The sequence below is a fragment of the Rhipicephalus sanguineus genome, chromosome 8 (assembly GCF_013339695.2).
Source record: "Rhipicephalus sanguineus isolate Rsan-2018 chromosome 8, BIME_Rsan_1.4, whole genome shotgun sequence".
NCBI classification, from domain to species: Eukaryota; Metazoa; Arthropoda; class Arachnida; order Ixodida; family Ixodidae; genus Rhipicephalus; species Rhipicephalus sanguineus.
Window position 1 is genome coordinate 78,026,472 of NC_051183.1, and position 13,101 is coordinate 78,039,572.

The window sequence follows — 13,101 nt, forward strand, 5'->3', positions numbered from 1 at the left end:
GCCGGGGTTTGATTCAACATCGCCCCCCAGTAACAGAAGAAATCTTAACGAGAAACGAATGAATAAGAGCACATCTACAAGGGGCCGTGGGCCCCTTGTAGATGTGCTCTTATTCAAATTCAAATACCACTATATATATTATATATTATTCAAATACCACTTGTTTCTGAAGGTCCGTCGCGTCTCTAACTTGTTGATCTGGCCTTTTTAGCCAGTTTGCAGCAGTTTTGGTTTCGTTTCTCTTTATCTACGCGAGAGGGGCGCATCGGGCGTTAGCGTCGGCGCGCGCAGCAATCTCTCGGCCGCTCCCATGGCGTCGTCAACCCGCGGGGCTGCGTCGCGGGAAAAACGTTCCGCTCGAAAGCGTGCTCAACCCGCTCACGAATTTAGTGAAGCTGAGTCGAGCTATGAGTCCGAAGACGACACCAGCTCATCTTCAAGCGCTGACAGCGACAATGCTTCGAGCCAGCCCGGGCCATCCTCAGCTGTGTACCGGTAAGTTTTGTTTTCCGCCTTGAGAGGTCTCATCTGTCGGAAGCGCTTATCTGCCGATCTCGGTGCACGACCTTTGAGATGTCCTGGTTATCTGCAGGATACGCACAGCGCTTGGACAGGATGTGCTGCCGCCGGCAGCCAGAAAGCTTCAATTTTCACCAAGAAGGCCATCCGGCGCGCATCTCGGCCCGGCACACCGGAGCAGCGCAAAACGTTTCACGACGGCGCGCGATTTTTCTTTCCTGTTTTTCACAGCAGAGGTCATCAGGACCATCTGCGAAAATACCAACAAATATGCTTGAATGCATATCTTGGGCCTTCCGACGTATGCCGAAAAAGATGGCTTGTGAAAACAGGTGACTCCGGAGGAACTGGTGAAGTTCATTGGACTTCTTATTTATATGGGCATTGTGCACGTCCTGCGCATTCACCTGTATATTGGAGCACCAGTTCTCTTTTTTCGGGCCTTATTCCACGGAACGTCATGGCAAGGAGACGGTTTTCAGCACTTCTGCGCTTTTTAAGTGTAAGTGATCCTGAGGCGACTACTGTGGCTTCCCACGGCAAGCTTCACCGGATTGCGTGGCTTTTGGGACACATGAACAGCACATCCGCGGAGCTTTACCAACCTGCGCGGAATCTCTCTGTCGGCGAAAGAATGGTAAAATCAAAAGGAAGATCGGGTATTCGGCAATACATGCGTGATAAAATTGTAAAGTGGGGGTACAAATTGTGGGTGCTTGCTGAGTCGCACACTGGTTATTTGGTCCAATTTTATGTGTACGCAAGCAAAAGAGAAACGTCTGGCGCCAGTGGACTAGCATGTGATGTGGTGACAAAGCTTTGCGGGAGGTACTTTGATCAGGGATATATTATCTATATGGACAACTTCTACACGTTGGCGGCACTTTTTGTTCACCTCTTGGAAAACAAAACCCTCGCTTGTGGCACTACACGGAAGGACCGCCGGTGTTTTCCGTACGAATTGAAGGACCCCACATGGGAAAAAAAAATCAAAGAGAGGCGAAGTTCGGTGGCTACTGCCGGGACAGCATTCTGTACATGCAGTGGAAGGACAAGAGAGCTGTCCATATGATGTCCACTGCACACACTGCCAACAAAAGTGTGACAGCCACAAGAAAAGAGAAAAGAGGTGGCGTGTGGAGCCTCGTTCCAATTCAGAAGCCGCTCCTGATTGAAGAATATAATTATGGGATGCAGGGCGTAGATCGATCAGATCAGCTGATCGCATCTTACAATGTCTTGATGAAATGTGTGAGGTGGTGGAAACTCTCTTCTTTCACTGCATTGACATTGCAGTTGTGAATAGTTTCATTATTTTTCAAGAACACCAGTCAGCGACACCTCTCTGCCCCAGAACTTCAGAGAAACTCTAATTTTGACCAGCTATCCTTCCGGTTGGAGCTCGCTCAACAGCTTCTCGAGGTGGATGCGGATGATGTTCCACGAGTGGAGCCTCCGCCAAAAAAAGTGCAGCACCACCCCGAAAAGATGCCGAAAAGGAAAAACTGCCGCAAGTGCTATGAGGAACGCAAAGTTGAAAAAAAAACGAACGTTCTTTGTGAAACCTGTGGCGTCCACCTGTGCTTCACGAAAACCAGAAACTGCTTCACCGCATGGCACGAGCGGTGAAGCAGTTTTCGGTCTGCAGTATTTTTGACTCTGTGTGAAAAATGCCTTTATGCAGATTGTTTATTTTTCTTTTAGAATATTCCTTGATCATTTCCCTTCAAAATGTATATTTGAATTTTGTTTGTTCGTAATATTTTTGTACATATTGTGCTTTGGGTTTGTACTGTTTTTCTCAAGTTCCTGCAAAAGTGGTAGATTTCAGATTTTTTATAAGTTTTGTAACATCTTCTTTGTTTTGAAACTTGTGTTATCTATAAAGAGCAATTCATTATGCACAATTTGGTGTGCTACAATGTTACCTAGAGCATTATTTATACTAGCAATAAATTTCTTCCTCAGACCTATAAAAAATGGCCATTTTCATGCGGTAACGAAAGAGTTAACTGTTGGTGTAAAGCATTGCCAGTTAGATAATAAGTAACTCGCAGTAATTTCATTGTTTTGTGTGGTTGAGAACGCTGCTGTGACTGAAAATTTTTGCAGAAGTCTTATAGTTAGATAGAATGCCACAAGATGTTGCTATCAGCTCTATCACTGCCATCAACAGCTTTGGTAACCTGTAAAAACCTAAACTGTAAGAAGTCTATGGACAAACTAAACTTCTGTGATCACAACCTTTCAGGACAGTGCAATAAAAGCAGAAGGGACAGAGAAAAGAACACTGATTTCTTCCCTGTTCTCTTACAATGTATGCCTGCAACAGTTTCTTGCTAGTACTGTATAATTTTACCACATTCGCTATTTGCTTTTTGTGATTTCCTTATTTTTACGTTTCACTTTTGTTGCGTTTCATTGAATAGAGATGTTATTTGCTTTAGTCTTGTTCATGTATAAAATAGCACGTTTTGTTTCGTTGTTTTGTATTTTTCATGTTGTAACCCGCTCCCCTCTGTAAAGCTTCGGCGATTGAGGGTAACAAAATAAATAAATAAAAAAGTGTGTTTTTACTTGACATCCCATTTGCGATATGTCATGCTTGGCTAGTTAATCGGTTAATTTTTCATTTCGTCAGGTGCGTTGCCTCACCTCGCACCCCCAGCCAGAAGCCCCTGCTGGACCACACGCTCCGGCACTTCAGGCGAGTTTGCAACGGCCCATCCGACACCTCCTCGACACCCATGGAGGTCGAGGACTCATCCGGAGGTGGCACCAAGTCCGAAGGTGGCGGAGGCAGCAGTCGCAACGCGGCCGCGGCGGCCGCCCGACGCGCCCGCATCATGGCCCAGATGTCGGCCATGCAGAAGAACTTCATCCGCGAGTACTCGGACCTGTTTAAGGAGGCCACCGAGGCGGAGGTGGCGTCGGCCGCGGCCCCCGAGGTGGTGCGGCACACGTGCATCCTGTGCCGCGAGGACGAGGAGCTGTCGCTGAGCGGACGCACCCTGGTGCTCTCCGTGCTGGTGCAGCGGTCCACCGTGCTCTCCAAGGTAAGCATTGGGAAGGCTGGTGGGCTCGCTTTCGTTGCAAAGAGGCTTGCCAACAGTGCATTCATGATTTATAACAGCGTACATGAAAAAGCATGAGTACGAAAAGCTGCGTGTTTTTGCATGTGCTGATAGCACAGTATCATCAACACGCTGAAGTGCAGTGCTTTTTCCACATTATGGGGTAACACTTGTGCCTTAGATGGTCGCTGATGTAGACATGTCAGAATGAAAGAGTAGCCTGCTGGATTTTACGTAAAATTTGTACACTTTTGCGAGCACTTGAAGTGCTTTCCCTCAAAAAGCGGGTCTTGCCGCTAAAACTGTCACCACTACGGCGGCGATACGAGTCGCGTAATGGATCAGTCCTCGTCGCTGTCAACACTCTTCGATTTCGGGAAACCGGCCCTGCTTTTGTCCACAGAAACTTTTTCGCAAAGCTTTGCTGTAAAAAATCTTCTGCTTCTGTTTGCGCCAGTCTCGCACGCACGTTTCGGGAACTCCGAACGACCGCGATGCGGCCCGATTTCCGTCCGTCTCTCTGCACATGTAATAACTATTCTTTTAAATGCGGCATCGTGGTACACTAGTCGAGTATTTGGAGTCGGCACTTCCATGCCGTCGATGCGAACGCAGAACGGGATGACAATCTCCTCAGCACACGTACGAACTGTTAAAATGGCAGAAATGGCCAAGGCGCGTTGGAGGTGGCCATTTTGAAATGTCGATGGCAATACGATAACCGAGTTTCTTTTTTTTTTTTTTTTCGATACTCGATTCTAACGCGCATGCGATTTTTGGACTCGTTTTCCCGGAAAAAAGGTGCGCGTTAGATTCGAGTAAATACGGTAGTGCTCTGTTGCCAGAGGGGCACTTATGGTACCTTTGACTGGTCTCCTCTGTCCTGCGACTCAAAGGTGGATCGATCGGGCATTGCTTGCACTCTGAGGCAGAGCAAAAACATGCAAGCCGAATGTGAAACTAGAAAAAAAGCCAGCACAGGAGGAACCACGTGAATGCTGCGAAAATCCGGTTTCTAGTCGAAGCCGTGTCAAGGCCTAGCTGAATCTCATCCCCGCAATTTCAAGCAAAATGGCGGATGCGTGGCTGCAGCAACGGAATGCTCAGCTGGGCTGATGACTGCTTGCAGGCACGGCTGAAATCGTCATCACTGTCAAGCAAAGGAGATGGCATCAACTCAGTGCTCAAACGGGCTCTTTTTGACATGTTGACAAAAATGCGCAGAGACAAGACAATGCAATCATTTCATGTGACGCTGCCGCGACCACCGCGCTGTTCATGATCACATGACCGGAAGCACTCGCACTGCTTTGTCAAAAGGGCTCGGAGCAGCGCAGAGCGAATCGAAAAGAACCAGCTGAACGCGAGGCATGTGCTCCCTTTCAACCATCTGAACGCGATGCCGCTCGCGACTGTGCCCTAGAGCGCTCTGAAACCACCAGTTGAAGATACCACTAGATTCAGGTGGTCAACGCCAGTTCCAGGTTGGGGCGCCCCCTAACACCCTGTACCGACTTACAGTATTCTAAATAAAAATTAATAAATTTAATAAATATTTGAAAGTAACCTGCACAACGGAATTTTTTAATATATAAAAGAAAGTAATAAGACAAATATGAATATTAATATTTAATATGAAAAAGAAAGGTGTGGGACATCAGTCAAGTGTTCCTTGCTGTTTTTAGCCGCACACCTTCCAACAAGCTTAATTGTATTGATAGAAATAAATTATTATTATTATTATTATTATTATTATTATTATTATTATTATTATTATTATTATTATATTATATAACCTTGATATTTTATCAACCAATTGTTGGGCACCTAAACCTTCAACAGCTGTGGTATGGCGCAGGATCGGTCGCAGCTGCCCCCTCCCCCGCCATCCTCGGGCGGGGAGGACGAGGACGAGTCAAAGAAGGAGTCCAACCCCCTGGACGAAGAAGACCCCACCTGTGCCTTTGGGGACCTGCGCTACGGTCCCCACGCCAGCACCTGCGGCCACGTCATGCACGCCCGATGCTGGCAGAAGTTCTTCGAGTCGGTCGTCACCAAGGAGCGACGGCGGCCGGCCAGGTGAGCACTGCCCAAGACACGTTGGCGGGCTAGTTGGTTAGCATCCATGATAGAGTGAGTAAGTGCAACTTGACCAAGAACGTAAAAGTCCTTGTCTGCTTTTTCTCTAGCCCTTTGTGAAGTTGCACTTATTCACCCTGTTATGAGCACTGCAAAAGCATGTTGGTGAGCTAGTTGGTTAGCATCCACGACAAAGTGAGTGAGTGCGACTTGACAAGGACGTAGAAAGAAAACAGCACTGTGTCCTTCTCTGCTTTTTTTTAACAAGTCTTTGTGAAGTCACGCTTGCTCACTATCATGAGCACTGCAAAAACATGTTCCCGATCTAGGTGGTTACCATCCATGACAGATTGAGTGAGCATGACTTGACGAGGATGTAGAAATAAAATAGCTCTGTGTCCTTGTCTGCTTTTTCTCTAGGTCTTTGAGAAGTTGCGCTTGCTCACTCTATCATGAGCACTGCAAAAGCATGTTGGTGAGCTAGTTGGTTAGCATCCATGACAAAGTGAGTGAGCACGACTTGACAAGGATGTAGAAAGAGTTAAGGGGGCGGCCGGGTCTTTGGGACCAAAAAATCGCAAAGAAATCGTTTTTTTTCTAATGGCATTTTTGAATTCTGCGAGCATTTTTCCATCTGCCTGCCAATTTTCAGACTCGAGGAAGCGATAATTTACTTGTTATATCACTTCAAAGAAGACGCGCGAGCTCGATTTGCGCAGAATCCGACGAAAAACACCACTTTTTTCGCGACGCGGAGCAGCCGTTTGACGAATGCCATAGCCGCGACCTTTGTCTCGTTTGAAAGAGCGTTTCTTCGTCTACAAATTCCCGCTCATGCCTCTTCGCTCCGCTCATTGGTTGGAGAAAAAAAAGCAACCGAAAAAGAAGCATAGTACGCGATGCTATTGGCTGTTACGCGCACGTGACCGCGAGCTGGCCATTTCATTGGCTGAGCGCGTCTCGCATCGTCTGCTTGGGGCGGCAACAGCGCGCAAACAACTTGTTGCGCCGCCATTTTGCCTGTTCTTCGACCGCCGACCGGAGTTGCTAGCGTGCTTGCGACCCAAGTTGTTGCAATGCCTGGATCAGCGCAGAAGTTCCATTTGCGGCATAAGTTTGGCAAAAAAAGAAAAAAGTCGCAAGCGAATAACTTCAAGGCGCGTTTGTTAGCGAGAAGTGTCGACGACGAACGAGATGGGTCGCCTGCCGCTGCTGCCGATGCAAGCCCGTCAGGCCCGCCAGCCTGCGATGCTCCTGATGCTCCTATAGACGACACATCGCTGGCAACGGAGCGCGCAGGAGAACATCGAGACTCTGCATCACCCAGCTCGTCCGCCGACAGCGAAGGATTCGCCGAGCCGCCCGAGGCAGCTAACGGAGAGTTAGGCCTAGCGGGCCTGACGGCCAGCGACGCTTCGCAAGGCAGCGTCCGCGTCCGCCGCGATACAACCTTGCTAACGCAATTAGAGCTGCGGGAAAGGCAGACGAAAGCTGATTCGAGGCTACGCGACCTTGCATCAACGGCCGCGTCGAAAAGAAAATTTGATTTTCTGAAAAACGACGCACTGGTCGGCGCTGCTCCCGCGGTGCCGAGCGAAGAGGCAAGTTTCATAATTGCCGATCTCGGCTGCATGGGTCCACTGTTGGATGTTATGAAATGTAAAGTCTGCAACGGCAGCGTCAGCATCTATAAACGGGACAGAGAGTACGGCCTTGCCGTAAAAATGTGTGCGCGCTGCGTGAACTGTGGTGACATCGCGCAAGCATGGAGCTCTCCGCGGGTGGATTGTGATCAAAAAGTGAAACCGTTCGCCATCAACATTCTCGCCACTCGAGCCATGCAGGCCACTGGGAACCGTCAAGCTGCAATGAACAATATCTTTTCGACTGTGAACATTTCCCATCGCGGTCTCCATAAGAAAACGTGGCAAGGATACGTAAAGCGGAAATTGACGCCTGCAGCCAACCGCGCGGCCGAAAAAGTCACAGGCGAGTGCGCGAGTGCAGTTCGCGAGCTGTATAAGGAACTGCATATTGACAATTCCGACAATATTGCAGTTTCTTATGACGGCTCGTGGATGACGCGCGGGCACTCATCCCACATAGCCGTGGGGGCAGTGATCGAGCTCTTCACTGGGCTTGTGCTGGACTATGTAGTTCTGAGCAATTACTGTGCCGGATGTGAACTTGGACCGAAGGCAGTTCTGAGTTCTGAGAATGTGCCTCGAGCACTGAAGAAGCGCCACTACAGTGCTAAGCATCAGTCCGATTATGTTCCTGGTGGCTATTAGCATCTGCATTGAAAAATATGCTCATTCTCATTGTGGTTTTTTTAATAAACTGTGTGTTTTGTTTTTTCCATTTTTCTCAAAATGCAAATTTATGACTATGTTCAATCTTGAGGCCTCGATATCTCGGCAGCTAGGGCAGGCAGAACAATAATTCTTTTTGCAATGGAAACCTGTATGCGTATAGAATCCAAGTATGAGAATGGAATTTAGAGCCCATGCCTTTTTAATTAATTACTCATCAAAATTGTAATATGTTGTCAAGTGCTTTTTAGAATGTAAAGTTCATTCTGCTGTAAAATAGCTAAAAAAAGGCAAAAATAGAAAACTGCTTGCATCGTTTCAATCTTTAGTCATTAATATATGTTGCCATATCTTAAATGTCGCTTTTAATTAAGCAAATTTTTTTCTACTGAGGCCTTAAACAATGGGGGGTGAACTTAAGGTATCTCGGGAACGAGATGAGTTACCGGAAAAGTAATTACATATTTGAAATCAGCAAAAAAAACTGCACAAGTGTGCACAGTTTCATCAAGATCACTGAAGAAATAACAAAAAAATGTCTAAAATGAGTCTGCCCCCTTAAGTAGCGCACTGACGGACGAGGACAGAGAAAAAGAAGGTGCACAACACGGGCGCTAACTCGCAACTGATTTTATTCGGAAGAACATGCTAATATAAAGGTGAAGAACAACACAAAAAAAAAGGAACAGAAACATACAGTAGACTCCCGTTAAGACGAACTCGAAGGGACCGCGGTCATCTGTTCGTCTTATCAGGAGTTCGGCTTATCAGAAGTGCCCCCAAAAAGAGACATGCTAACATGCCAAGTGCATCCAAATATGTTACTTGAAAACACTGAATGGAGTAGACTTACAATGGGGGGCAATAAGACAAGAAAAAGCATTTATTTGGCTCATCTAGATAAAGACTACCGTATTTACTCGAATCTAACGCGCACCTTTTTTCCGGAAAAACGAGTCCAAAAATCGCATGCGCGTTAGAATCGAGTACCGAAAAAAAAAAAGAAACTCGGTTATCGTATTGCCATCGACATTTCAAAATGGCCGCCTCCTACGCGTCTTGGCCATTTCTGCCATTTTTTCAGTTCGTACGTGTGCCGAGGAGATTGTCATCTCGTTCTGCATTCGCATCGAGGGCATGGAAGTGCCGACTCCAAATACTCGACGAGTGTACCACGATGCCGCATTTAAAAGAATAGTTATTACATGTGCAGAGAGACGGACGGAAATCGGGCCGCATCGCGGTCATTCGGATATAGTTCGGAGTTCCCGAAACGTGCGTGCGAGACTGGCGCAAACAGAAGCAGGAGATTTTTTACAGCAAAGCTTCACGAAAAGGTTTCAGTGGACCAAGGCAGGGCCGGTTTCCCGAAATCGAAGAGTGTTGACAGCGACAAGGAGTTGTCCTACAGCGACGAGACTGATCCATTACGCGACTCGTATCGCCGCCGTAGTGGTGACAGTTTTAGCGGCAAGGCCCGCTTTTTGACTTTGTGTTTTACTTTTTTGAAACTTCAGTTCTTTAATACCCAAATACTTGTTCTTCTGAATGTGCCAAGTTTGACTGCTACGGACTTTTTTTTGTTCATTTCTCTCACGAAAAATGGGTGCGCGTTACAATCGATGTATTATTCTTTTTTTTTTGTCGCGGAAAACGGGTGCGCGTTACAATCGAGGGCGCGGTAGAATCGAGCAAATACGGTATGCCTTCAAGTGGTGTATTTACACGAATCTTACGAGCACCCGATTTCGCGTGTTCAAAAATAAGAATGCTCGTGAAGATATTTGCTACCACATTTACATGACAAAACTGTAACACGCTCCTATGTTGACGATTAGAAAAAAAAATTAAGAGACAAGCACAATTTTTCTTCAAAGAATGTAAAATTTATTGTCGTGGCAGTTCATTTTCTTCTGTGAGCCTGTTTTGCTGGCTCCAAGATCACTTCTGGATACGCCTCGGTCGCGTGCTGTTGCCTTGACAAAGTCATTATACGCTGAGTTGCTTAAGAAAGTCTGCAAGGTTTTCTTCGAGGTCCGGATATTTTTCCGTTTTCGGCCCGTAGTAACTTTTCCTGATCGACGTGCAGCTGGAGATTTCCCATCGGGCTACTCACGGTCACACGCCTCGCCACGAAAAAGACACGACGCAGCTATATTCACTGTGCAAAATAGCCTTCCTTTGTCGTGCGCTTCCATAATCAAAATGGCTCATCACAATTTGCACTTCACTGGGAACAGATAGAACGCGCACAGGTCCTACACGAACCAACGCGAACTGACCACAAAATACATGTGCTCGGCCGCCATTGTGTGATGGCGATGACAATGCACCTGACCCCTCTGACGGGAGTGCGCCGCGATCGTACTCGATTGTAATGCACAGACCATTTTTGTTCCTGTTGTCGCTTTTTTTTCCCCACTCCCCTTGCGTTTGCCCCTCTGACCACGGCGGCGGAGGGGCCCCAAGCTCTTGTGTTGTTCTGTTCTCCTTTGTACTCCACCTGGGAAACCGAAGAACGGGGGGGGGGGGGGAATACAAAAGGACGCAATGGCTTGGGGGTCCAAGTTGTAAATCCCCCACTCTTTTTGTTGCTTTCTTTGCTGATAAAGCCCACACCTCCCCCACCCACAGGCTGGGGGTGAGAGGGGATACCGGCTTTATCCGCTGACCGGTCTTCTTCATTTAGCTCGCACCCTCGGCGTCGTCGCGATTTGCTTCGCGTCTTTGCTCCAGGAAACGCTTTTTTTCATCTTTTTTGCTTTTTCTCGGTCGCCTGAATGCCCCACCATGACTGCAGTGTTCGTTTCGCAGAATCGCTAGCGTTGTTGATCACCCCGAAAGTTCGTCTTAACAGAAGAGTGCAGTTGGGCGGTTCGTCTTAAGCGAATTCTTTTTGCATTGAGTCTATGGGAAACCAAACAAATGGTCCCGTGTTGTTCGGTATAAGCGAGAATTCGTCTTAACTGAGTTCGTCTTAACGGGAGTTCACTGTATAAACTTTGTAATCATCTGCAGGTTCCGCTTAGGTATTGAAATTCCGCGTCACTTAGCGCGATAGATGGTAGACTGATACATTTTTCTCCTTTCCTTTGAATGTGGAACGCTTCGATGACTTCTCTTGCCATCTGTTGTCTGTGACGTGACAGAATCGTAGTCAAGGTGGACGATTGGGCGAGTTGGTGATTCATGATCGACGTATGTAACTGCGCGGTAGTAAACACGGACGACGGACGACGTGCTTGTATCTTCTTGTCGTCCGTGTTTACTACCGCGCAGTTACATACGTCGATCAAGAATCGTAGTGTCGGCGAAGAATGGTGTGCAGCTGCATTGTTTGCAATGGGCGGCGAGTGAAAATGGTTTTGTGTCTGACAGTGAACGCTCATGCTCCCTAAGACGGATATTGACACACCTTCCGCTCTGTCCAATGTATGATTTTCCGCATGATAATGGGATTTGATAGACGATGGCTTCTTTGCATTCTGTGTACTGAAACGTGTGATTGATGCCGCATTTGCCACGAACATTGCCGCTGTCTCTGATTTCTGTGTCAGTGATTTTTTGCACTTTTGCGCACATGGATTCCAGTTTATGTGGGAAAGAAAAAACGACGTCAACGTCATAACGTCGAGCCACGTGGACAATGTGATGCATTTAAGGCCCTGCAGCTTACGAACGGCAGGGCGGCCAAACACGTTGATGATGGCGGTCTTGAAAGCGGACCACGTCGGGAAATCGGATGCGTGGTTGTTGTACCACATGCCGGCCACACCCGCGAGGTAGAAAACCAAGTTGCTCAGCTTGCCTGCTTCGTCCCATTTATTGGGGACACTCACCCGTTCGTAAATCGTGAGCCAGTCCTCCACGTCGGTGCCATCCGCGCCGGTGAAGACAGGAGGGTCGCGGATACGGGGGACACCGGGACAAGCGGTCGGGGCAGGAGGCGGCGTTTGCTGAGCGGCGTCTTGCGGCATGGTAGATGGCACGGTACGGGATCGAAGCTCCAGGGGCATCAGATGGAGACCGAAGTTGTGGGCACGGTACAGCACTCTCCACCACTTTGTAAAGGCGTTTATTGACGGCGGGATCGACGGTGACGATGCGCAGCGACGACAGAGCGCAGACTCGCAGACTCTCACGAGCAAGAGCACGAGGGGCGTGCTCTCCGAGAAGAGGCGAAGAGGGCGACCCACTAGAAGGCGCTCAAGAGGACGGCCCATTACAGCGTTCTAATGCTTCTGTACAATATGAATAAGTGGCTGATTACAAGTACTATGCATTGTTATTTTTACAGCAAAACATTGTTAATACACCCTTGTTTTAAACCTTCAGTGTAGTTCAAATGCACTTGCGACAAATGTCCGACCGAGTCTCCGTAAAGCCCAATGCGTTTGCTGCATTAGTGTAGTGGCTTGACCTGCACCTACTTGTGTGTACATACTGTGATGACATATTGTTGCATAACTGTGCTCCTGAACTGGTGGTGCGGCTGAAACCGCAATGTGCTGCAAAGAGTTTCCCTTACAAAAATGGGTTTAGACAGTCTATAGACCGTCTAAACCTATTTTTAGACAGTCTATAGACTTTCTACGTACATTTTTGTACGGGTTTGTGCCTCTGTGGGAAATTTTTCATGTCTTTCGATACACGCATGTGCAGGTATGGCCGGCACATCAGCTTCAACGTCGAGAAGCGTGAGTTCCTCTGTCCACTGTGCGAGTGCCTGAGCAACGCGGTGGTACCTCTGCTGCCCCCGGTATCTGCGCTTGTGCCCTCTGAGTGCCTTGAAAGGGCTGCCCAGGTAGGACTTGAAAACGTGGCTGAACCGTCTGAATATTCCTAATTTTAGAACAGGGAGTTGAATATAGTTGGGTGTCTATAATTATTGTTTACATTGCAACATTGAAGAATAACAACCTTGCAAATTTAAAATGATGAAGAGGAAGGCAATAACAGGGATAGGCCGTGCAGTGAGTTAGAGGCATGGTGGCTTTCGCGAGAGATCGTATGTTTGGGCAATGGTTTGAGTGTCTGTGTCAAGTGTAGTGCTGTTTCCCGGAGTTGTGTGATCAGCTCGTTACAGTATCAAACAACTCTGGCAGCTTTCTGAAAAT

General features: G+C 47.6%; 1 protein-coding gene across 1 annotated transcript in view; it reads left to right on the top strand.

The window, feature by feature from the left end:
- Positions 1-13,101, top strand: part of LOC119403335 (E3 ubiquitin-protein ligase UBR2) — a 71,808-nt gene that overhangs the window by 9,881 nt on the left and 48,826 nt on the right. The window contains 3 exon segments of the mRNA XM_049418282.1: positions 3,161-3,575; positions 5,452-5,672; positions 12,647-12,788. Of these exon segments, the coding sequence (XP_049274239.1) occupies positions 3,161-3,575; positions 5,452-5,672; positions 12,647-12,788 (778 nt within the window).